Source organism: Phacochoerus africanus, chromosome 4 (assembly GCF_016906955.1).
Source record: "Phacochoerus africanus isolate WHEZ1 chromosome 4, ROS_Pafr_v1, whole genome shotgun sequence".
In the NCBI taxonomy this organism is placed as follows: Eukaryota; Metazoa; Chordata; class Mammalia; order Artiodactyla; family Suidae; genus Phacochoerus; species Phacochoerus africanus.
Window position 1 is genome coordinate 76,339,300 of NC_062547.1, and position 23,919 is coordinate 76,363,218.

The 23,919-nt window shown below is 44.1% G+C and overlaps 1 protein-coding gene across 1 annotated transcript in view; it reads right to left on the reverse strand.

Annotated features, from left to right (window-relative positions):
- TMPRSS9 (transmembrane serine protease 9) overlaps nucleotides 1-23,919 on the reverse strand; it is a 70,867-nt gene that overhangs the window by 36,609 nt on the left and 10,339 nt on the right. The window contains 1 exon segment of the mRNA XM_047777617.1: nucleotides 8,859-9,025. Within this exon segment, the coding sequence (XP_047633573.1) occupies nucleotides 8,859-9,000 (142 nt within the window). The 5' untranslated portion in view covers nucleotides 9,001-9,025.

The following is a 23,919-nucleotide window of genomic DNA, read 5'->3' on the forward strand; positions in this document are numbered from 1 at the left end:
AACATACAAAAGAATCCCACTAAGGTTATCAGCTGATTTTTCAGCAGAAACTCTGCAGGCCAGAAGGGAGTGGCAGCTTATACTAAAGTGTTGAAAGGAAAAAACCTCCAACCAAGATTATTCTACCCAGCAAGGCTCTCATTCAGATTTGAAGGAGCAATCAAAAGCTGAACAGACAAGCAAAAGTTAAGAGAATACAGCATCACTAAACCAGCTTTACAACAAATACTAAGGGAGGTTCTCTGGGTGGAAAGGAATGGCCACAACTAGAAACAAAAATATTACAAATGACAAGGCTCACCAGTAAAGGCATAGATATGGTAAAGGGAGGAAATCATCCACACACAAATATGCTACCAAAACCCAGAAATTGTGAGAAGAGGAGGGTACAAATGTAGGATACTGGAGATGCACCTGCAATTAGGAGATGAACAACTTGAAACAATCTTGTGTATATATATAGACTCCTGTATCGATACATTATGGTAAATGTAAAGCAAAAATCTACAATAGATACATGCACAAGTAAGAAAAAACAATCCAAACACAACACTGAAGATAGTCTCAAACCATAAGAGAACAAGAGAAGGGAAGAAAAAAAGACCATGAAGACCAAGGAGTTCCCATGGTGGCTCAGTGGAAACAAATCTGACTACTCTCCATGAGGATGCAGGTTCATTTCAGTGGGTTATGGATCCAATGTTGCCATGAGCATTGGTATAGGTTGCAGATGCGGCTTGATCTGCTATTGCTGTGGCTGTGGTGGAGGCTGACAGCTGTAGCTCCAATTCAACCCCAAGCCCAGGAACATCCATGTTCCATGGATGCGGCCGTAGAAAGACAAAAAAAAAAAAAAAAAACCAACAAAACCAAATAAAAAATAATTAACAAAATGGCAATAAGAAGATACACATCAGGAGTTACCATTGTGGCTCAGTGGTTAACAAATCTGACCAGGAACCATGAGGTTGTGGATTTGATCCCTGGCCTTGCTCAGTGGGTTAGGGATCTGGCATTGCCATGTGCTGTGGTGTAGGTTGAAGATGTGGCTCCGATCTGACGTTGCTGTGGCCCTGGCGTAAGCCTGCGGCTACAGCTCCAAATGGACCCCTAGCCTGGGAGCCTCCATATGCTGCAGGGGTGGCCCTAGAAAAAAAATAGGCAAAACGACAAAAAAAAAAAATGGAGATACACATCAATAATCACCTTACAGGTAAATGGACCTAATGCCCCAACCAAAAGACACAGACTGGATGAATGGGTACAAAAACAGGACCCATATATATGCTGTCTTCAAGAGACCTGCTTCAGTTCTAGGGACACATACAAACTGAAAGTGAGAGCAGAGGAGTTACTGTCGTGGCTCAGTGGAAATGAATCTGACTAGTATCCATGAGGATGCAGGTTTTATCCCTGGCCTCACTCAATGGGTTAAGGATCTGGGGTGTTGCTGTGAACTGTGGTGTAGGCTGCAGATGCAGCTGGCATCCTGCGTTGCTATGGCTATGGTGTAGGCCAGCAGCTACAGCTCCAATTTGACTCCTAGACTAGGAACCTCCATATGCTGCGGGGGCAGCCCTAAAAAAAAAAAAAAGAAAAAGAAAAGAAAAGAAAAGAAAAACAGAGAGAGAAAGAAAGAAAGAGAGAGAGAGGATGGAAGAAAATATTCCATGCAAACAGAAATCAAAAGAAAGCTGGAGTAGTAATACTCATCAGATAAAATAGACCTTATAATAAAGAATATTATAAGTGACAAAGAAGGATGTTACATCATGATCAAAGGATCAATCCAAGAAGACATAACAATTATAAATATATATGCACCCAACATAGGATCACCTCAATATATAAGGCAACTGCTAACAACCTGAAAAGGAGAAACTGACAATAACATAGTAATAGCAGGGGACTTTAACATCCCACTTACAGCAATAGACAGATCATCCAGACAGAAAATCAACAAAGAAACATAGGCCTTAAATGATGCATTAGACCAGATGGACTTAATAGATATTTATAGAACATTCCATCCAAAGGCAGCAGAATATGCATTCTTCTCAAGTGCACATAGAGCATTCTCTAGGATAGATCACATTCTGGGCCACAAATCAAGCCTTGGTAAATTTAAGAAAACTGAAATCATATCAAGCATCTTTTCTGACCACAGTGCTATATGATTGGAAATCAACAAGAAAAAAATCTGTAAAAAAACAGAAACACGTGGAGACTAAACACTGAAGAAAGAGGAAATTTAAAAATACATACAAGTAGGAGTTCCTGTCGTGACTCAGTGGTTAACAAATCCGACTAGGAACCATGTTGTGGGTTCGATCCTTGGCCTTGCTCAGTGGGTTAAGGATCCGGTGTTGCTGTGAGCTGTGTTATAGGTCACAGACATGGCTCGGATCCCTCATTGCTGTGGCTCTGGCATAGGCTGGCAGCTACAGCTCCAATTATACCCCAGCCTGGGAACCTCCATATGCCAGGGGTGCGGCTGTAGAAAAGGCAAAAAGACAAATAAATAAATAAATAAATAAAAATACCTAGAAGTAAATGACCACAAAGACACAACAATCCAAAACCTATGGGATGCAGCAAAAGCAGTTCTAAGAAAATTTATAGTAATATAAGCCTACATAAGGAAATAAGAAAAATCTCAAATAAACAACTTTACACCTAGAGCAACTAGAGAAAGAAGAATAGACAAAACCCAACATTAGCAGAAGGAAAGAAACCATAAAGATCAGAGCAGAAATAAATGAAATAGAAACAAACAAACATAGAAGAGATCAATGAAACTAAAAGCTGGTTCTTCGAAAAGATCAACAAAATTGATAAACCCTTAGCCAGATTCATCAAGAAAAAGAAAGAGAGGGCTTAAAGTAATAAGAGTAGAAATGAAAAGGGAGAAATTACAACAGACATCACAGAAATATAAAGGATCATAAAAGACTACTATAAGCAACTATATGCCAATAAAACAGACAACCTAGAAAAAAATGGACAAATTCTTAGAAATAGAATTTTCTAAGAATTTCTATTTTCCAAGACAAAATAGAAAAAGATGAACGGACAAATCACAAGTACTGAAATTGAAACTGTAATTAAAAAACTTCCAACAAAAAAAAATCCAGGACCAGATGGCTTCATAGGCAAATTCTATCAAAAATTTAAAGAAGAGTTAACACCTATCCTTCTGAAACTATTCCCCAAAAAAATTGTAGAGGAAGGAACACTTCCAAACTCATTCTATGAGGCCACCATCCTGATACTAAAACCAAACAAATATACCACACACAAAAAAAGAAAGAAAATTAGAGGCCAATATCACTGATGAACATAGATGCAAAATTCCTCAACAAAATCCTAGCAAACCCAATCCAGCAATACATTAAAAGGATTATACACCATGATCAAGTGGGATTTATGCCATGGATACAAGGATTTTTCAATAGCCACAAATCAATCAGTGTGGTACACCACATTAACAGATTGAAGAATAAAAATCATATGACCCTCTCAATAGATGCAGGAAAAGCTTTTGACAAAATCCAAGACCTATTTCTGATAGAAACCCTCCAGAAAGTGGGCATAGAGGGAACCGACCTCAACATAATAAAGGCCATATATGACGAACCCACACCTAACATCATTCTCAATGGTGAAAAGTTGAAATAACTCCCGCTAAGATCAGGAACAAGATAAGGATGTCCGCTCTCACCACTACTATTCAACATAGTTTTGGAAGTCCTAGCTACAGCAATCAGAAAAGAAAGAGAAATAAAAGGAATCCAAATTGGATAGGAAGAAGTAAACCTATCGACTGTTTGCAGATGACATGATACTATACTTAGAAAATCTTAAAGATGCTACCAGAATGGTGTAGGTCACAGATGCAGCTTGGATCCCATGTTGCTGTAGGGTAGATGTCCTCTGATGTAGGCCTGTGGCTACAGCTCCAATTAGACTCCTAGCCTGGGAACCTCCATATGCCATGGGTGTGGCCCTAGAAAAGACAAAAAAAAAAGGTGGGGGGAGGGGGCGGGATGGAGTGGGAATGCAGACCCCAGACAAACTACTAAGAGGATCTTGGACAAGGCGAGAGAGGAACCAAAATACATACACAATCCTCACCCTCCTTCCCACAGTGAAAATACCCCTAATCCTCCAGACAAAGAATATAGATATCAGACAGGTCATTTAGCAAAGATTGATCTAGTTTCCTCAACAGGAATCTCCCCAAATTAAAATTCTACTGTCCTCTTTTTTTTTTTTTTTTAATGGACTCTCTACCCACAGATCCTTCCTAAGTCAGTCAGGCACAAAACTGAGTTCAGAGACGGGTTTCATGAAAGATCCGAGGATCCTGTGTCTCAGCCAGAAATCAGAGCCCATTCTCACAAGTCTTAGAGATCATTTTTACCAGAGACTTTAGAAAAATTTCCAACAGGAGGCCTTAAAACTTTACCTTTGAACCTCAAAGGCTTTGTTGGGAAGGGATGGAGGAAGTAGGCCAATCTTAAATGCAAGAGAATTGGCCAGAAAAAAGCAATGAATCTGAGGAATGAATGTGTATCCTAGGAGCTACGTGTGTAGTCACAGACATCAATATTGCCTTTTCAATTAAGATTGGCTATAATTAATAGTCTCCCTGGAAATGCATCTCCATAATCTCTATAAAGAACAAGTAATAGAGAATGTATGCCACTCTCCATGGTGCTGATGAAATCACTGTCTCCCAGAACAAGGGCATTCTCCTCATCTGGAGAAGTCCGAGTTCAATCTCAATCTCTCTCTCCCTCTCTTTCTCTCTCTCTCTCCCTCCCTCCCTCCACTGACCCGCATAGCATGTGTGAGTCTTTGCTTTAATGTTCAAAAACCATGCATGATTTTCTTCACTGTTCCTTAACTGTACTGATGATTTCAAATACATTTTATAGTTCTATCATATATCTAACACTACTATCATCTCTAGCCAATTCTTTTTGGTAAGTTTAGGGCATGTATTCCCTTCTCCCTCACTATCTCTATCTCAACCTATATATTTACAATAAATTTGAAAGAAGAAAAAAAATTAAAGCTACTACCAGAAAACTTAGAGCTCTTCAATGAATTTGGTGAAGTTGCAAGATACAAAATTAATATATAGAAATAAACTGCACTGGGAGTTCCCTTCATGGCTCCGTGGTTAATAAACCCGACTACAATCCATGATGTTGTGGGTTCAATCTCTGGCCTTGCTCAGTGAGTTAAGTATCCTGCATTGCTGTGGCTGTGGTATAGCCCAGCTTCAATCTGCCCCCTAGCCTGGGAACCTCCATATGCCACAAGTGTGGCCCTTAAAAAAAATTGACTGCATTTCTATATACTAACAATGAAAGATCTGAAGGAGAAATTAGGGAAATAATCCCATTTATGATCACATCAAAAAGAATAGAATACCTGGGAATAAATCTACCTAAAGAGACAAAAGATCTGTACTCTGAAAACTATAAGATGCTGATAAAATAAAGCAAAGATGACACAAACATTTGGAAAGATATACCATGCTTTTGGATTAGAAGAATCAATATTGTCAAAATGACTATACTGCCAAATGCAGTTTACAGATTCAATGCAATTCTTACCTAATTACCAATGACATTTTTCACAGAACTAGAACAAAATATTTTAGTTTGGATGCACCTAAGACCCAGAATAGCCAAATCCATCCTGAGGAAGTAAAATGGAGCTGGAGGAATCAGGCTCCCTGACTTCAGAGTATACTATGAAGCTACAGTCATCAAAACAGTATGGTACTGGCACAAAAAGAGAAATATAGATCAGTGGTACAGGTTAGAAAGCCCAGAATTAAACCCAAGCACCAATGGTCAACTCATCTATGACAAAGGAGGCAGGAATATACAATGGAGAAAAGACAGTATCATCAATAAGTGGTACTGGGAAAACTGGACAGCTATGTATAAAACAGTGAATTTAGAACACTCCCTAACAGCATACACAAAAATAAACTGAAAATGCATTAAAGACCTAAATATAAGACCAGATACTAAAAAACTCTTAGAAAAAAAATAGGCCAAATGCTCTCTGACATAAAACAAAGCAGTATCTTCTCAGATCCACCTCCTAGAGTTATGACAATAAGAACAAAAACAAAACAAATGGGACCTATTTAAACTGAAAAGGTTTTGCACCGCAAAGGAAACCCTAAACAAAACAAAAAGAAAACCGACAGAATGGGAGAAAATATTTGCAAATGAAGAGACTGACAAGGGATCAATCTCCAAAATACATAAAAACCTCCTGCAGCTCAATACAAAAAAAAAAAACAAAAAACAAAAAACAACAAAAAAAAAAACAGTCCCATCAAAATATGGGCAGAAGAGCTACACAGACAATTCTCCAAAGACATACAGATGGCCAAAAAACTCATCAAAACTATCTAATTATTTGAGAAATGCGAATAAAAACTACTACGAGGTACCACCCTACCCAGCCAGAATGGCCATCATCAAAAAGTCTACAAATGCTGGAGGAAGTGTGGAGAATAGGGAACCCTCCTAAACTGTTGGTGGGAATGTAAATTGGTCCAACTGCTACGGAAAATAGTATGGATAATCCTCAAAAAACTAAAAATAGAATTACCATTTGCTCCAGCAATCCCACTCCTGGGCATCTATCCAGAGAAAATCATGGTTCAAAAAGACACATGTACCCCAATCTTCATTGCAGCACTATATACAGTAGCCAAGATATGGAAGCAACCTAAATGCCCATCGACAGAGGAGTGGATAAAGATGTGGTACATATACACAATGGAATATTACTCAGCCATAAAGAGGAATGAAATACCGGCATTTTCAGCAACATGGATGGACCTAGAAATTATCATGCTAAGTTAGTCAGACAGTGTGACACAAACGTCATATGCTACCACTTATATGTGTAATCTTGAAAAAGGATACAATGAACTTATTTGCAGAACAGAAATTAACTCACTGACTGAAAAACTTTTGGCTACCCAAAGAAGACAGGTTATGGGGGTGGAGGGGGAGGGATGGGCTGGGGGTTTGGGATGGAAATGTTGTAAAATTGGGTTGTGATGATGGCTATACAACTATAAATATAATAAAATTCATTGAAAAAAAAAGATAAATAAATGTTAAGTGCTTCTTTAAAGCCTGCCTTGATTTCAGAGGTCTTCCTGGAGATTATATCTAGGTGTTTTTCCAAAATGTACCTGACTTATATAATGGAGGTGTGAAATTGTCTCCTGCCTCTCCTTAGTGTGAGCACAGGCGCGCGCGCGCGCGCACACACACACACACACACACACACACACACACACACACTTTCTGCACTTCCCCCCAGAGCCACCAGGGGGAGTCCATCAGCTGTGCCAGGCTGTGAGCTATTCCAGATACACACACACACACACACACACACACACACACACATATATATATATATATATATATATACACACACACACATATGACATTGCCAGATCCTTAACCCACTGCATCACCAAATATTGGGGTAACCCACATTGGATGGCTAACTTATACTTTTGTTACCATCATCATTTCACGCATGAAAGGTGACTTTCACATCCTGACACAGAACTAAGAAGCTTATCATCTCAGGAGCCTTGTCCAGAGCAGGGCTGCCCAGCTGGACTTCCTGTGATGACAGAAGGTTCTAGATCTGAGCCATCCCCTGCAGAAGCCACAAGCCACCCATGAAACATGGCTGGTGGAGACAGAGGAACTCAATTTTACCAGTTTTTTAATTTAAATGGATGAAGTCAGAGTTGCTGCTGTGGCTCAGTGGAAACAAATCTGACTAGCATCCATGAGGATGCAGGTTCCATCCCTGGCCTTGCTCAGTGGGTTAAGGATCTGGCGCTGCCGGGAGCTGTGGTGTAGGTAGGAGTCGAGGCTCGGATCTGGTGCTGCTGTGGCTGTGGTCTAGGCTAGCATTGCTGTGAGCAGTGGTGTAGGTCACAGACGTGGCTTGGATCTGATATTGCAGTGGCTATGGTATAGACCAGCAGTCACAGCTCCAATTGGAATCCCTAGCCTGGGAACCTCCATATGCCATGGGTGCAGCCCTTAAAAAAAAACAAAAGACCGAAAAAAAAATGGATGAAATCTATGTAGTGCTGGGGCTCAGGGCTACTGTGCTGATAGCACTGGTATGGGACAGCCCTGGAACCCTGCACAGTCAGTAGGGGTCTGTGGATCCTTCTACCAAAATATCAAAAGAGCTTTCTTTGTGTGGGTGCTTGTTTTCTTTTCTTTTTGGCCGAGCCCATGGTGTGTGGAAGTTCCCAGGCCAGGGACAGAACCTGCGCCACAGCAGGAACCATGCTGGATCCTTAACCCACTGAGCTACCAGGGAACTCCTTTGTGTGTTTTTATTACTCAGCCCCACATCATTCATGATGGGTCATCATTTTGTATGTTTCACTGTAAATAATATGAACATACACTGGAAGCAAATATGGAATGGGAGCCACCGTTGACTGTGGGAGGCGGGAAAGTCAACTATGGTTAATTTCTTATACTTTCTACTACTTTTCAAATTTCTCAAGAGTTTTTAAAAAGTTTGTTTCCCTATTGGTCTCCATTTTACCCCAGCTATGACTCTTCCTTAAGAACCCAGGCAATGGGACACCTGAAATACACAGGTATTACGTCAATGTCCAGCTTGGAACTAAGTGCAGTCATACTCGGCAACCAGCCCAATTGCTTTGCTCTTGGGGGGCCTTCATGGCCTGCCTGCCTGGCCCTTTGCTCTGGGACTTTCTGCAAGTCACCTGCTGTGTGGACCCCTGCAAGCCCATGGCCACTCACCCATGAGGACTCCCAGGGTGACAATGACGATGCTGGTGGCCACCACAGCTGAGAGGGCAGCCCAGGAGCATGTGACACCTGCAGTTTGGACATCCTTGGCTGCCCCGGGCACCAGCTGTAAGTCACTGGCGGTGGGCTCCATGGTTCCCAGACCCGGGAGCAGTGACCTGGAAACCAAGAGAAAAGAGACAGAGAAACAAGATCAGAGCAGGGGGGCGTTTAGTTTCTCTTCCCCTAAGCAAGGGTCTTCCTTGTGCAGACCTGACAGCCATCAACTGCACCCTAGGCATCAAAGGGTTCCACCTAAACAGTCAAAAAACAGATTCAACATGATTGCTGGCTGGACTGGTGCAAATGGGCTCCCTGTGGGTCCCTTGCTGGAAAGAATATGCAGGAGTTTCCTGCAGTTGCTGTAATAAGGCTTAAAGGAATACAGATTTATCACTTTATAGTACTGGAGGCAGAAGTCTAAATAATAGAGGTCTGGGAGTTTCTGCTGTCATACAGAAGGTTAAGGATCTGGCATTGCTGCAGCTATGGCACAGGCAGCAGCTGTGGCTTGGATTTGATCCCTGGCCTGGGAACTTCCACATACTTCGGGTATGGCTGAAAGGAAAAAATAATTAATGAATAGAGGGCTGTGCTGCTTCTGGAGGTGGCTGTCTGCAAGCCACAGGTACAGCCGAAAAAGAGGGAGGGAGGGAGGAAGGAGTAATAGAGGGTTGTACCGTTGTTGGGCAAGCCCCCCAACCCCCACACCCCTGAAATCAACACTGCTGACACCTTGATCCAGGACGTGCAGCCTTCAGACTGAGAGAATAAATGTCTGTTACTCAAGCTGCCCTCACTCTAGGTCCATAGTGTGTTCTGATTTTCTGTTTTCCCCTAACGTCCCTCTCCGTCTCCCACCCAGGATCCCCTGTGACATTCAGCTGTCAGACCTCCTCATGACCCCTCTGGGCTATGAATTTCTCACTTTGCAATGCCCGAGCAGTCTTTTTTTTTTTTTTATAATTTTATTTTCCCACTGTACAGCAAGGGGGTCAGGTTATCCTTACATGTATACATTACAATTACATTTTTTCCCCCACCCTTTCTTCTGTTGCAACATGAGTATCTAGACAAAGTTCTCAATGCTATTCAGCAGGATCTCCTTGTAAATCTATTCTAAGTTGTGTCTGATAAGCCCAAGCTCCCGATCCCTCCCACTCCCTCCCCCTCCCATCAGGCAGCCACAAGTCTCTTCTCCAAGTCCATGATTTTCTTTTCTGAGGAGATGTTCATTTGTGCTGGATATTAGATTCCAGTTATAAGTGATATCACATGGTATTTGTCTTTGTCTTTCTGGCTCATTTCACTCAGGATGAGATTCTCTAGCTCCATCCATGTTGCTGCAAATGGCATGATGTCATTCTTTTTTATGGCTGAGTAGTATTCCATTGTGTATATATACCACCTCTTCCGAATCCAATCATCTGTCGATGGACATTTGGGTTGTTTCCATGTCCTGGCTATTGTGAATAGTGCTGCAATGAACATGCGGGTGCACGTGTCTCTTTTAAGTAGAGTTTTGTCCGGACAGATGCCCAAGAGTGGGATTTTGGGGTCATATGGAAGTTCTATGTATAGATTTCTAAGGTATCTCCAAACTGTTCTCCACAGTGGCTGTACCAGTTTACATTCCCACCAACAGTGCAGGAGGGTTCCCTTTTCTCCACAGCCCCTCCAGCACTTGTTATTTTTGGATTTATTAATGATGGCCATTCTGACTGGTGTGAGGTAATATCTCATGGTAGTTTTGATTTGCATTTCTCTTATAATCAGGGATGTTGAGCATTTTTTCATGTGTTTGTTGGCCATCTGTATATCTTCTTTGGAGAACAGTCTATTCAGGTCTTTTGCCCATTTTTCCATTGATTGATTGTTTTTTTTGCTGTTGGGTTGTATAAGTTGTTTATATATTCTAGAGATTAAGCCCTTGTCAGTTGCATCATTTGAAACTGTTTTCTCCCATTCTGAAAGTTGTCTTTTTGTTTTCTTTTGGGTTTCCTTTGCTGTGCAAAAGCTTTTCAGTTTGATGAGGTCCCATGGGTTTATTTTTGCTCTAATTTCTATTGCTTTGGGAGACTGACCTGAGAAAATATTCATGATGTTGATGTCAGAGAGTGTTTTGCCTGTTTTCTTCTAGGAGTTTGATGGTGTCCTGTCGTATATTTAAGTCTTTCAGCCATTTTGAGTTTATTTTTGTGCATGGTGTGAGGGTGTGTTCTAGTTTCATTGCTTTGCATGCAGCTGTCCAGGTTTCCCAGCAATGCTTGCTGAAAAGACTTTCTTTTTCCCATTTTATCTTCTTGCCTCCCTTGTCAAAGATTAATTGACCATAGGTGTCAGGGTTTATTTCTGGATTCTCTATTCTGTTCCATTGGTCTGTCTGTCTGTTTTGATACCAGTACCACACTGTTTTGATGACTGTGGCTTTGTAGTATTTCTTGAAGTCTGGGAGAGTTATGCCTCCGGCTTGGTTTTTGTTTCTCAGGATTGCTTTGGCAATTCTGGGTCTTTTGTGGTTCCATATAAATGTTTGGATTGTTTGTTCTAGTTCTGTGAAAAATGTCATGGGTAATTGGATAGGGATTGCATTGAATCTGTAGATTGCTTTGGGTAGTATGGCCATTTTTACAATATTGATTTTCCCAATCCAGGAACACGGAATATCTTTCCATTTCTTTACATCTTCTTTGATTTCTTCGATTAAAGTTTTATAGTTCTCGGCATATAGGTCCTTTACATCCTTGGTCATGTGTATTCCGAGGTATTTGATTTTGTGAAGTGCCCGAGCAGTCTTAATATCTTGTGGAATGTCCATCTCTGGAGGTCCGTCTGGTGTTTCTCTCATGATGGGACCAGGGTGACATGGGGGTGTCTGTGGAATCCTCCCCACCAGGCCCCACCATCCACCTCTCCACCTCCACTCTCGGGGTGTCCGCAGCAGCCTCATCCTCCAGAGAGCCCTCCTGACCTCTTGCACCCTTAGCTACAGACCCTCTTCTATGGCATTCATGGACCATCCTCTCTGCAACCAGCTCTTCCCCAAGATTCCACATTTGTCCACCTCCTCAGAAAATGCTCATCACAGAACACCCACAAGACACACAGACACTTGTGGGACCAATATGCCCTGTGGGATAGTCCCCAGCATTGTGTTTGGGTTTCCAAGTTGGTTGAAAGAACACAAACCATTTTCTAAATGCATTGTGGCTGGCAACACAATCCCAGTGCGTACTGACCTCATCTTAAAGGTAAATGTTGAGTCCAAGGTCAGCTGGCCCCATGCCTTGTTTTTATAAATAGTTTTATTGAGACACAGATATGCCCATTTGGTGGCATCAGTGGTTCTCAGCTGGGAGCAATGTTGCCTGCTCTGGTGATATCTGGCGGAGGGGCTGCTCCCAGCTTTTGAGGGGTGGGGGCCAGGGATGCTGCTCAACACCCACAGTGTCCAGGATGGCCTCCCACAGAGAACAATCCAGCTCAACATATTAGTGGTGCCAAGTCTGAGAAAACCAGGGTTATGTACATCTTTGGCCACCTTCATGATGCTGAGGTGGAGTTGAGTAATCAAGGCAGAGACCAATCTGACCTGCAAAGCTAAGCATACTTCCTCTCTGGCCCATTAGAAACATTTGCCCATTCTTGCATAAAGCTGTCCCCAGCTGATAGGTCACCACGAATGCTTTGATGTGCAAGAGGATTTGCAAATGTAAATGCCAGAGTTTGCCCCGGTGTCACCATGCAGGTGCTGGAAAAGTAGCCTTCTCCATCTGCTGCTGGGGGGGTGGTGGATTCACTCCAGGGTGGCACAGGAAATGTTGTACTGCAGTAAAGTGGCCCACTAAGCACAACTGGAACGCTTGCCAGCCTGAGAGGTGGAATGCACGCCATGGCAGACAGAACCAAGATGGCAGCCATGACCTGCCTCCTGAAGGTCCCCCTTCTGCCCCACCCCACCCTCCCCCAGGGTGAGCAGGCCTGTGACTTGCTTCTGATCCACAGACTAGGGCAAAGCTGATGGAATGGACCCAATTACCTGTACGGGGTGATATTCCATCAGATCATAGGGCTTGTCTTGGTGGGGGACCCCTTCTCTCACTGGCTTTGCTGAGTTGTCTCCTTGGGGAGCTCCATGTGGCAGCGCTAACTGACGCCTCTGGCCACTGGCCAGCAAGAGACTGAGGCCCTCGGTCCTGTGACACAGGGAACCGAATTCAGTCCCCAAGCCTGTGAGCTGGGAAGCAGATCCTTCTCCAGCTGAGATGTTGGATGAGACAGCAGCCCCAGCTAATACCTTGATCGCAGACTTGAAGGAGACCATGAACAGCAGATCCAGCAAAAGCTATTCCTGGGCTCCTGACTCACAAACACCAAGAGGTAATAGACTGCATGGATATAAGCCACTAAGCAGGTGGCATAGGAAGTGCATGACACTCCTTCATCCATTAAATCCTACTTGAAAGTAAAATGTTGGCCTCAAGAAGTTCCCTCTGTGGCTCAGCAGTTAACCCAATTAGGATCCATGAGGATGTGAGTTCGATCCCTGGCCTTGCTCAGTGGGTTAAGGATCCGGTGTTGACATGAGCTGTGGTGTAGGTCCCAGATGCGGCTCAGATCCCACATTGCTGTGGCTGTGGTGGAGGCCACCAGTTGCACCTCTGATTTGACCCCTAGCCTGGGAACTTCCATATGCCACAGGTGTGGTCCTAAAAAGAAAAAAAAAAAAAAGTGTGTGAGTTAACAACTCTGGCCTCCAGCTCTCTCCCCTGCTGAATAGGCAGAATGCACCTCCTGATCTGGTGGACCTTTGTCTCTCCAGGGCCCAGGGCCTTAGAACCTCAGATCCAAGGAAGCAGAGCTGAGAGGTGGGGACAGGCTGAGCTCCGGCACTTCCACCTCTGGAACAGCTCCATATCAAGAGCCAGCAAATTCATGTAAGGCAGCTGGTTTCCACTACATGAAACGCAGAGAGTCTGGCATGTGTTAAGCCACACTCAGCTCCCTGCTGGAGAATTCTCTTATGTTCCTAAGACCTGAACAGACCTTTATGCCAAACCCAGCATGTTCTTAGCCTGCAGAGAAGCCTTTTTCTTCGGGGTGGGTGGGTGCAGAATCTCATCACCTCCCCTTCTGCCCCCAAGCCTGGGGAGGGTGCTTCATGCCTGTGGGAGGGAAATGATTCATACCTGGCCTCTGACACACTCTTCCCCATGTGAGCACCACAGAGAAGGCAGTGGGGGAGCAATCCTGCTCTATTTCCCCAGACAGGGGTCCACGAAGGTGCTCTCTCAGCCAAGTGCTTTTCTGGTGGGAGTGGAGCTGCTTCGGAGGCCCACAGGGATGGGTGGCAGGCCTGGGTGGCAGATCTAATACAGGACACCTAGCGAAATGGATTTTAGATCAAGTAGATATAAAAAACCCTGTGATGGTTGATTCTGTGGGGCTAGGCCATGGTGCTGGAGTTTTGTCAAACATGATTCTAGAAGCTGCTGTGAGGATGTAATCAACATTTTTTTTTGGCCACATCTGTGGCATGTGGAAGTTCCTAGGCCAGTGATTGAACCCAAGCCACTGCAGTGACAACTCCAGAGCCTTAACCTGCTCCACCATAAGGGAAATCCATAATTAACATTTAAATGAGTTGATGGTGAGTAAAGCAGATGGTCTCTCTAGTGTGGGTGGGCCATATCTAATCAGGTGAAGGCTTTAAGAGAAAAGACCAAGGTCCCCCCTAAGGGAGAGAGAATTCTATCTCCAGATGGCCTTGGAACTTGAGCTGCAACATCAATTTTTCCCTGGGTTTGCATCCTGCCCTGTAGATTTTGGATTTGCTAGCTCCAAGGATTATGAGCTAATTCCTTAAAATCTCTCAGTCTCTGTCTCTCTCCAGGTTACTGATTCTAGTTCTGTGGAGAACCCTGACTCTCTAATAGTCTTGTGTAAAATCTAGGAAATAGTTGTACTAAAAAAAGAAAGTATTCGTTATTTGTTTGAATTGCTTATATTTCTTGTTAAGCCTGGAATCCCATCCTAGGGCCCAGCTAAATGTCCCATCCTATCATGGTAACATGTCCCTGCTAGGAACAGCCACTTTGCGCCTCACTGCCACCATCCAGAGCTGGTGAGAAAGGGGAGCTGTACTGGAGTGGCAGGGGTAGGGGGGCAAGTCTGTACAACACTTACCCCTTTATTCTTACACTTGAGCTGAATTGCCTTCCGAGGAGCCAGAGAATCTCTAAGAATCACTTGATGAAATGTTTTAGGGACAAAGACACCGAGATTCATTTCTGTGATTAGGGCTGGAAACTCAAATTTAGTATATGAGCTCACTGACCCCCCCACCCAAACACACACACTGTGTTCATTCAACCCCAGCCACCCCTGCCACCCCCAACCCCATGGGTTTTCTAAGGATTCCTGTGTTCTCTAAATTGTCTTGTCATCACCATCATTAGAGCACAGGAGGGCCCCTACTGCTATTTAGCATTGAATATAGAAGCACCATTCATTCCATTCCCATCAATCCGATGTTTACGCTGGGCCAGGCCTGGCTGTTCTGTGCTGGGTACCCGGCCCTGAATGAGACAGTTGCAATTCTCAGCTCATGGAGCGTAAATCTTAGTGACAGGGACCCAAGTAAATTAAAATGGCAGCTACAATAAAGGCTGGAAAGGAGAGATGTGTCTTTCCATGGGGCTTTTGAGTGTCTATAAGAAGGAAACTTTGACCTGGAGAGGGGGGTTAGGTGAGGCTTCCTGATGGAGAGATGAGTTAACTGAATCCTGAAGGATAAAGAAGAATCCAGTAAATTCCCATTGGAATCAACAGGTGTCCACACGCTAAGAACAAAATAGGTAAAATCCCTGTAGCAGGAGGGACCAAGTAAGGGTCATCTTCGAGGAAGTGTATCAGTCATCTACTGCTGCATAACAAATTGCCATAGATGTAGCTACTTAAAACAACGCACACTCGTTCATCCATGGTTTCCAAGCATCAGGATTCTGGCATGTTTTAGTGCTTCCTCTGCCCAGGGTCTCACTCAGCTGCAATCAAGGTGTTAGCTGCATTCTCATCTGAAGGCTCAACTTGGGAAGGATCCACTTCTGAGCTCCCTGTTGTTGACGGAATTTGCTTCCTCGTGGTTGTAGGGCTGAGTCCCATTTTCCATCTGTCTTTTGGCCAGGGGCTGCTCTCAACACCAGAGAGCTGTTTAGTTTCAAGCAAATTTAGAATGCATTTCAAACTCCCATCTTGACTCTATCAATATCTTGCCAACACTTAGAGTGACCAACTGTCTCAGTCTTCCCGGGGCTTTCAGTCCCAGAAAAGTCCCACATCTCGGGAAACCCCTCCATTCCAGGCCAACAGAGGTAACGCCAAAACACAATCTGTCCAAAACTAAACTACTTTTTTTTCTTCAAAACTTCTCTCATCCACACAGTTGCCCAAGCCCTGAATTCTCACTTAAAGTTGGCCCTCCATAGCCACAACTTCAACTAGGAGCTGACAGAAAATATTCAGGTGAAAAAAAAAATTCCACAAAGTCCCAAAAAGCAAATCTTGAAGTTGCCACATGCCTACAACTATTCACATAGCCTTTATATTCTAGTTATAGCTATTTACACAACATTTACATTGTACTAAGTATCATAAGTCATCTAGAGATGATATAAAGTATACAGGAGGATGTGCATAGGTTATGTGCAAATGCTCAGTCATTTTGTATAAGGGATTTGAGCATATGTGGGTTTGGGTATTGGGGGCGAGTGGTTCTGAAACCATCCCCCTCAGATACTTAAGGACGAGTGTACTTATCCCCATCAGACTAATCTAGCAGTAAGTCCTGCAGATTCTATACCCTGAGTTTTCTCTAGAACAGGTGTCACTCAACGTTTTCTGCAAAAAGGGCCAGAGAGGAAGCATTTTCAGCTTTGTAGTCCCACAGGCTGTGTTGTAATTACTCAACCCTGCTATGATGTCATGAAAGCAGCACTAGGTACATGAACACACATGAGAGTGTTTTCAAAAAAGAGGCAGTGGAGGAGTTCCCATTGTGGCTCAGCAGTTAACGAACCCGACTAGCATCTGTGAGGTTGCAGGTTCGATCTCTGGCCTCACTCAGTGGGTTGAGGATCTGGCACTGCTGTGGGCTGTGGTGTAGGTCTCGGAGGCAGCCTGGATCCCACATTGCTGTGGCTGTGGCATAGGCCGGCAGCTACAGCTCCGATTGGACCCCTAGCCTGGGAACCTCCAGATGCCACAGGTGTATGGCCCTAAAAGAGACAAAAAGACAAAAAGACAAACAAAAAAAAGTGGCAATGGGCCATAGTGTGCTGACCCTTGGTCTAGCACCCAGCACTTGTCTTTATCCACACTGCTTAGTACAAGCTGTCACCACCTCAAATTTGAATAGTTGCCAAGATTTGGTCCCCCCACTCCATAATCCACACTGGAGCCAGAGTGATTTTTTGCCAAGAAAACTCAGCTACTCCTCCACTTTTAAAAAGTTGAACCCAATGGGTGAAGGGCAGAAAAACAAAGTAAAACAAAATCTGTCAAGAGAGAAACACCCTCATCCCAGGCTCTGCAGAATCCCCACGGATAAAAGCACGCTGAGAATAAGCTTGCAACCCAACAGTGCAAAACACACTAGAGGGAAAAAAAAAACACCAACAGAAAGAGTCAGCAGACACAAGAAGGCAGTACCAGACATGTCTGAGTGAAGACATTCAGAACGTGAAACTATCCTAGATTATAAAACAGATCTGTTTGAAATTCTTTCAGACATAAAATAACTGAAACTATGAAAAATGATCTCATAAAAAAATGGGTACAACTTTTTAGAAAGTAGAAGTTCTAACACTGAAAATTACAGTCATTAGGATTAAATTCTCAGTAGATGAGTTAAACAACAGATGCAGGTCAATAAAGAATAAATGACTCAGGGAGTTTCCATTGTGGTGTAGCAGAAACCAATCCAACTAAGAACCATGAGGTTGCGGGTTTGATCCCTGGCCTCGCTTAGTGGGTTAACGATCCGGCATTGCCATGAGCTGTGGTGTCGGTCACACATACAGCTGGGACCTGGTGTTGCTGTGGCTCTGGCCACTGTAGCTTCGATTAGACCCCTAGCCTGGGAACCTCTTTATGCTGCTGGTGTGGCCCTAAAAAGCCAAGAAAAAAAGGATAAATGACTCAGGAGTTTCCACTGTGGCTCAGCACAAATGAACCCAACTAGTATCCATGAGGACACAAATTCAATCCCTGGCCTTGTTTGGTGGGTTAAGGATCTGGCATTGCTATGAGCTGTGGTGTAGGTTGCAGACATGACTTGGATCCTGCGTGGCTGTGGCTGTGGCTGACAGCTGTGGCTCCAATTCAACCCCTATCCTGGGAACTTCCATATGCCAAGGCTGCAGTCCTAAAAAAAAAGAATAAATGACTCAAAAGATAGATCTATTACCCAGATTGCAGCAAGAGAAGAGTTGGAAAACTTGTGACAGAGGTTAATTGATACATAGCACAGATAGAACGGAAGGTACCACTCTATATCTTATAGGGGTTCCAGAAGGAGAAACTAGACAAGGGAGAGAGGCAATATTTTAAGAGAAATTAGCTGAGAATTTCCCAGAGTGGTTGAAAGACATGCATCCTCAGATCTGAAAAGCACTATGGGAGTTCCTGTAATGGCTCAGTGGAAACAAGCCTGACTAATATCCATGAGGATGCGGGTTCGATCCCTGGCCTTGCTCAGTGGCTTAAGAATCCCGCTTTGTCCGTGAGCTGTGGTGTAGGTTGCAGATACAGCTCAGATCTGGCACTTGCTGTGGCTGTGGTGTAGGCCAGTGGCTATAGCTCCGATTTGACACCTAGCCTGGGAACCTCCATATGCTGCAGGTATGGCCCTAAAAAGACTGAAAAAAAGAAAAAGGGCAAGAAAAGCACTATGATCTACAGAATAAAAACAGAGGAAAGATGATGGAAGTTACTAGAAAGAAAAGATAGGTTATTTACAACAGAAGGCTGATTAAGAGTGACATCAGGAGTTCCTGTCATGGCTCAGTGGTTAATGAATCCAACTAGGAACCATGAGGTTTCGGGTTCAATCCCTGGCCTTGCTCAGTGGGTTAAGGATCCAGCATTGCCGTGAGCTGTGGTGTAGGTCTCAGATGCAGCTCGGATCCCGCGTTGCTGTGGCTGAGGCATATGTCAGTGGCTATAGCTCCGATTCGACCCCTAGCCTGGGAACCTCCATATGCCGGGGAAGCAGCCCTAGAAAAGGAAAAAAAGAAGGAAAAAAAAGAGTGACATCAGATTTCTCATCAGAAGTAAAAGAAATCGGAGATCCCATCATGGCTCAGGGGTTAATGAATCTGACTAGCATCCATGAGGGCATGGGTTTGATCCCTGGCCTTGCTCAGTGGGTTGAGGATCTGGCCTTGCTGTGAGCTGTGGTGTAGGTCACAGACTCAGCTGAGATCCTGCATTGCTGTGGCTGTGGCACAGGCCAGCAGCTACAGCTCCAATTCAAATCCCAGTCTGGGAACCTCCATATGCTACCGGTGCGGCCCTAAAAGACAGAAAGAAAGAAAGAAAAGAAATCAGAAGTGAGGGAAGAATATCTTCAGAATGGTGTGAGGGAATGGGTCAACCAACAATTATATGCATAAACCAACTTAGTCAAGGAAGAAAATGAAATTCAGACATTTCCAGGAAGAGACCGAGAACTTTACCACTAACAGACCTTCACTGAAAAAGGTACTGAAGAATGTATCTGGGGAAGAATAAAATTGAATTAAGAGGAAAAATGTGAGAAGTAGTTCTGTGAGTCCAGACACTGGTGTACATGTGGGAACATATAAAGAAGCTCTATGTATATAAAATACTAATAATGAGCAATGTGGGTGTACAAAAAACCAACGCTGAACTAGCACACAAGACAGAAGGGATGGTTGCAGTGAAAAGACATTAAGGTTCAAGAAAAAAAAAAGGAGAGACTATGGACAAATTCCACATTTGTTAAGTGTCTGTGATAACATTTTAAGGGTAACTTTAATAAGAGAATTAAAATGGATAAGTTCCCATAAGTAGAGTGAAAAAGATATGAAAGCAAGGAAAAGGGAGGAAAACAAAGAAAAAGAGAAAAAGTACAAAAGTACTAATCTTACAAGCTAAAAGAATTTATCAGGTAAGACTTTTTTTTTAAGCTATTAAGTGCTTTAAGTGGTCTCTTGTAAAAAGTGAAAGTCACAAAATGGAAGAGATAAAAATTCTAAACTCGTATGTACCACATAGCAAAATACGACACAAGTTTGTTTAAAGGACTTATATATTCTCGGCATTAGAGAACAAACTTACTTTTTCATACACACCTGGCCTATTTACAAAAATTAACCATGTAGTAGCCACAAAGCAAATATCAACAAAGCTCAATCTCAGACCACTTCTCTCACCACAGTGCAATTAAATCAGATCACTAGAAATAACAAGAAAATCATGATTGAAAATATAAAAATCACTTCTCATGAATTAATGATTCTAAGAAGTTTTGGCTAAATTAAGAAAATACTTAGAACTGATGATAGTGGATATGCTTCACACCAAAATCCTGGATGCAGCCTTTATAGGCAAAGACACAGAGATCACCATCCATGTTATATCAAGTTGGACAGGCACTGATTTCAGTGCTGTAGTCACTGGGATCTTGACACTCTATGGAAAACACAAATCTCTGGGCCTAGCCCCCCAGCAGTGTTCATAGCATGGAGGTCAACTGCCAGGATCCTGGCATTCCCAGGAAGAGAAGCCCACGTCTTGGGTTTTTCTGTCCCAGAGCAAAACCTCATCTGTGCACCATGGGCCATCATGCCTGCCTTCTCTTAGTTTTTCCTTAAGCAGCAGCTGAGAAGGCAAATATATCAGGAAGAGAAAGGGGTGGGGATTCAAGGGGGGAGAGATATTCCTTATGGGAGTCATAACTTTGGGTTTGGGAGTTCCCTGGTGGCTCAGTGGGTTAAGGATCCAGTGTTGTCACTGCTGTGGCTTGGGTTTGGTCTCAGGCCCTGGCACTTCCACGTGCTATGGACACAGTAAAAGAAAGAAAAAGAAAAAACTTTGGCTTTTGCCTCTGGTTCTGGGAAGTGATCTCTGGGAGACTGAGGTCCATCAATGACTTAGAATAAATCAATTGTGCCCAGTGAAAGCCCCAGACCTTGGAGCCTGGGGCAGCTGTCTTGATTGGCAACACTCTGTGCCTGTTGTCGCCTGTTGACCAGAAGGATGTGCCCTGACTGCACAGGAAGGGGATCAGAACTTCAGTTGATGACTTGATTCTCCCGATTCAATGGACTAATGTTTATGTCTTCCCCTGAATTTCTATTCCCTAACCCCCCACATGCTGCTATCTGGAGGTGGGCTCTTTGGGGGCAATTAGGTCATGAGGGTGGAGCTCCCTGAATGGGATTAGTGCCCTCATAAGGGAACCAGGATAGCTCCCTGGATCCTTCCACTACGTGAGAACACAGTAAGAAGACAGCCCTCTATGAACCAGGAAGCAGGCCTCACAGATACCAGACCTGCCAGTGCCTTGATTTTGCATTTCCAGCCTCCAGAACCATGAGAAATAATGTCTGTTGTATAGGATCCCCCAGTCTCAGTGTTCTGTGCTAACAGCCAGATGGGCCTCAGACAGCTGGACCCAGCCCTGTGAGTCTCTCTCTTTGGCTGATATTTTTTTCTTTTCTTTTGAGGTTCATGCCTGCAGCATATGGAAACTCCCAGGCTAAGGGCTGAATAGGAGCCGCAGCTGCTGGCCCATATCACAGCCACAGCAATGCCAGATCCTTAACCCACTGAGTAAGGCCAGGGATTGAACCCCGATCCTTACAGAGGCAAGGTCAGGTCCTTAGGCCACTGAGCCACAATGGCAACTCCTTTTTGGCTGATGTTAGTCCATAATCTTAATCCATCTGACTGTTACAATTAAACTTTTTTTTTTTTAGGGCAGTATCTGCAGCATGTTGAGGTTCCCAGGCTAATGGTAGAATCAGACCTATAGCTGCCAGCCTTTGCCACAGCAACAACAGATCCGAGCTATATCTTGGACTTGAACCACAGCTCATGGCAACACCAGATCCTTAATCCACTGAGTGAGGTCAGGGATCAAACCTGCATCCCCATGGATACTAGTCAGATTTGTTTCCACTGAGCCACGATGGGAACTGCTGTTACGGTTAATCTTAAGCTGTAATTGTGATTGTGACAGCTCTTAGTGATTTCTGAGTCTTTCTAGTGAACTGTCAAACCCCAGGGTGGTTTGGGGAAAACACCCCACCCCATTAGTTTCCCGGGGCAGCTGTAACAACTGATAATTGTCATCTCCCAGTTCTGGAGGCCAGGAGTCAGAAGTCAGCAGATCAACAGGGCTGGCTCCCTCTGAGGCCAAGGGAGATCTGTTCCAGTCTCCCTCCTGGCTGCTGGGGGGTCACTGGTGATCTCTGATGTCCCTTGGCTTGTGGCTTCATCACCCCTTCTCTACTTCCATCTTCACACGGCCTTCTCCCCCTGTGTGCATGTGTGTCTGTGTCCAACTGTCCCCTTTTTATAAGGACACCAGCTATATTGGCTTCTGGCCCACCCTGACTTCCTTTTAACTTCACGACATCTGCTAAGACCATATTTCCAAATCAGGTCACCTTCTGAGGTGCTGGGGGTCAGGACTCTAATGCGAATTTCAAGGGAGGACACAGTTCATACGGAACATCCCTGAACTTGCAATTGGTGTCACAAGTAAGAGCAGGTCCTATGTGGGGACTGTGGCTGCTGACCCTGCAGTCAGCCCCCACGGCCTCATGAAGGAGGAGTTGAAAAGAGAGAGTTCACACTAGGAGAACAGCTATCACCCCAAACCAGAAGATAGCAAGTGTCAGCAAGGAAGGAGAGAAACCAGATCCCTCGTGCACTGGTACTGGGAACGCAAAAGGGTGCAGCTGACTGGAAAGTAGCCTGGAGGATCCTCAAAAAATTAAACATAGAACCATATGCTCCAGCACTTTCACTCTTTGGCATATGTACACCCCAAAGAATAGAAAACAGGGTCTCAAACAGATATTTGCACACCCATGTTCAAAGCAGCATGATTCACAGTGGCTAATGGTAGAAACAACCCAAGTGTCCATTGATGGATGATGGGTAAAAACACGTGGTCCATCCATACAGAGGAATATGATGCAGTCTTAAAAAATGAAGGAGATTCTGACACCTGCTGCACCATGAGGACGTGATGCTCAGTGAGAGAAGCCAGACACAGAGGGACACATAATGTCTGATTCCACTCCCAGGAGGTCCCTAGAGGAGTCAGATCCACAGAGACAGGAAGGAGATGGTGGGGCAGAGGCTGGGGAGTCAGTGTTTCATGGGGACAGAGTCTCAGTTTGGGAAGATGGGAAAGTCCTAAAGATGATGCTGGGGATGGTCACAAGACAATGTGAATGTGCTTAATGCCACTGAGCTGTGCACTTGAAAATGGTGAAGATGGCAAATTTTACATTGTGTATAATTTACCGCACTAAAAACAGATAGAAGGGAATTAAGAGAGAGAGGGGACCTGATACGTCCCGGAAACTGAGATGTGAGAAGGGAGAACTGTTCACAAACAGAAACATCCAGACGTGGAGGCCAAGATGGAGTACCTGTGAACAAATGAAGAGACTCAGGAGAGGCCAGGCCTCCTGCCAACCCAGCCCCAGCCCCACACACCAGAGCATTCGTGCCCTGGCCCGACCCCTGCGCGGCCTCCCTGAAGGGTAGAGAAACCTCATCCAGCCATTGGCAGGCCTGGTGGAGGGCAGATAAAAATCAGGCTCCAAAATCAGCCTTGGAACTAAGCAAAGCTCAGAAAAGGCAGTGAATGTTTGGTCTGAAACATTTGACAGTATTTCTAGGCACTTCCAAGAAATAGCTTTTTTTTTGACACTGTGGCAGGAAGGGTAATGCATGGAAGATGTCTCCA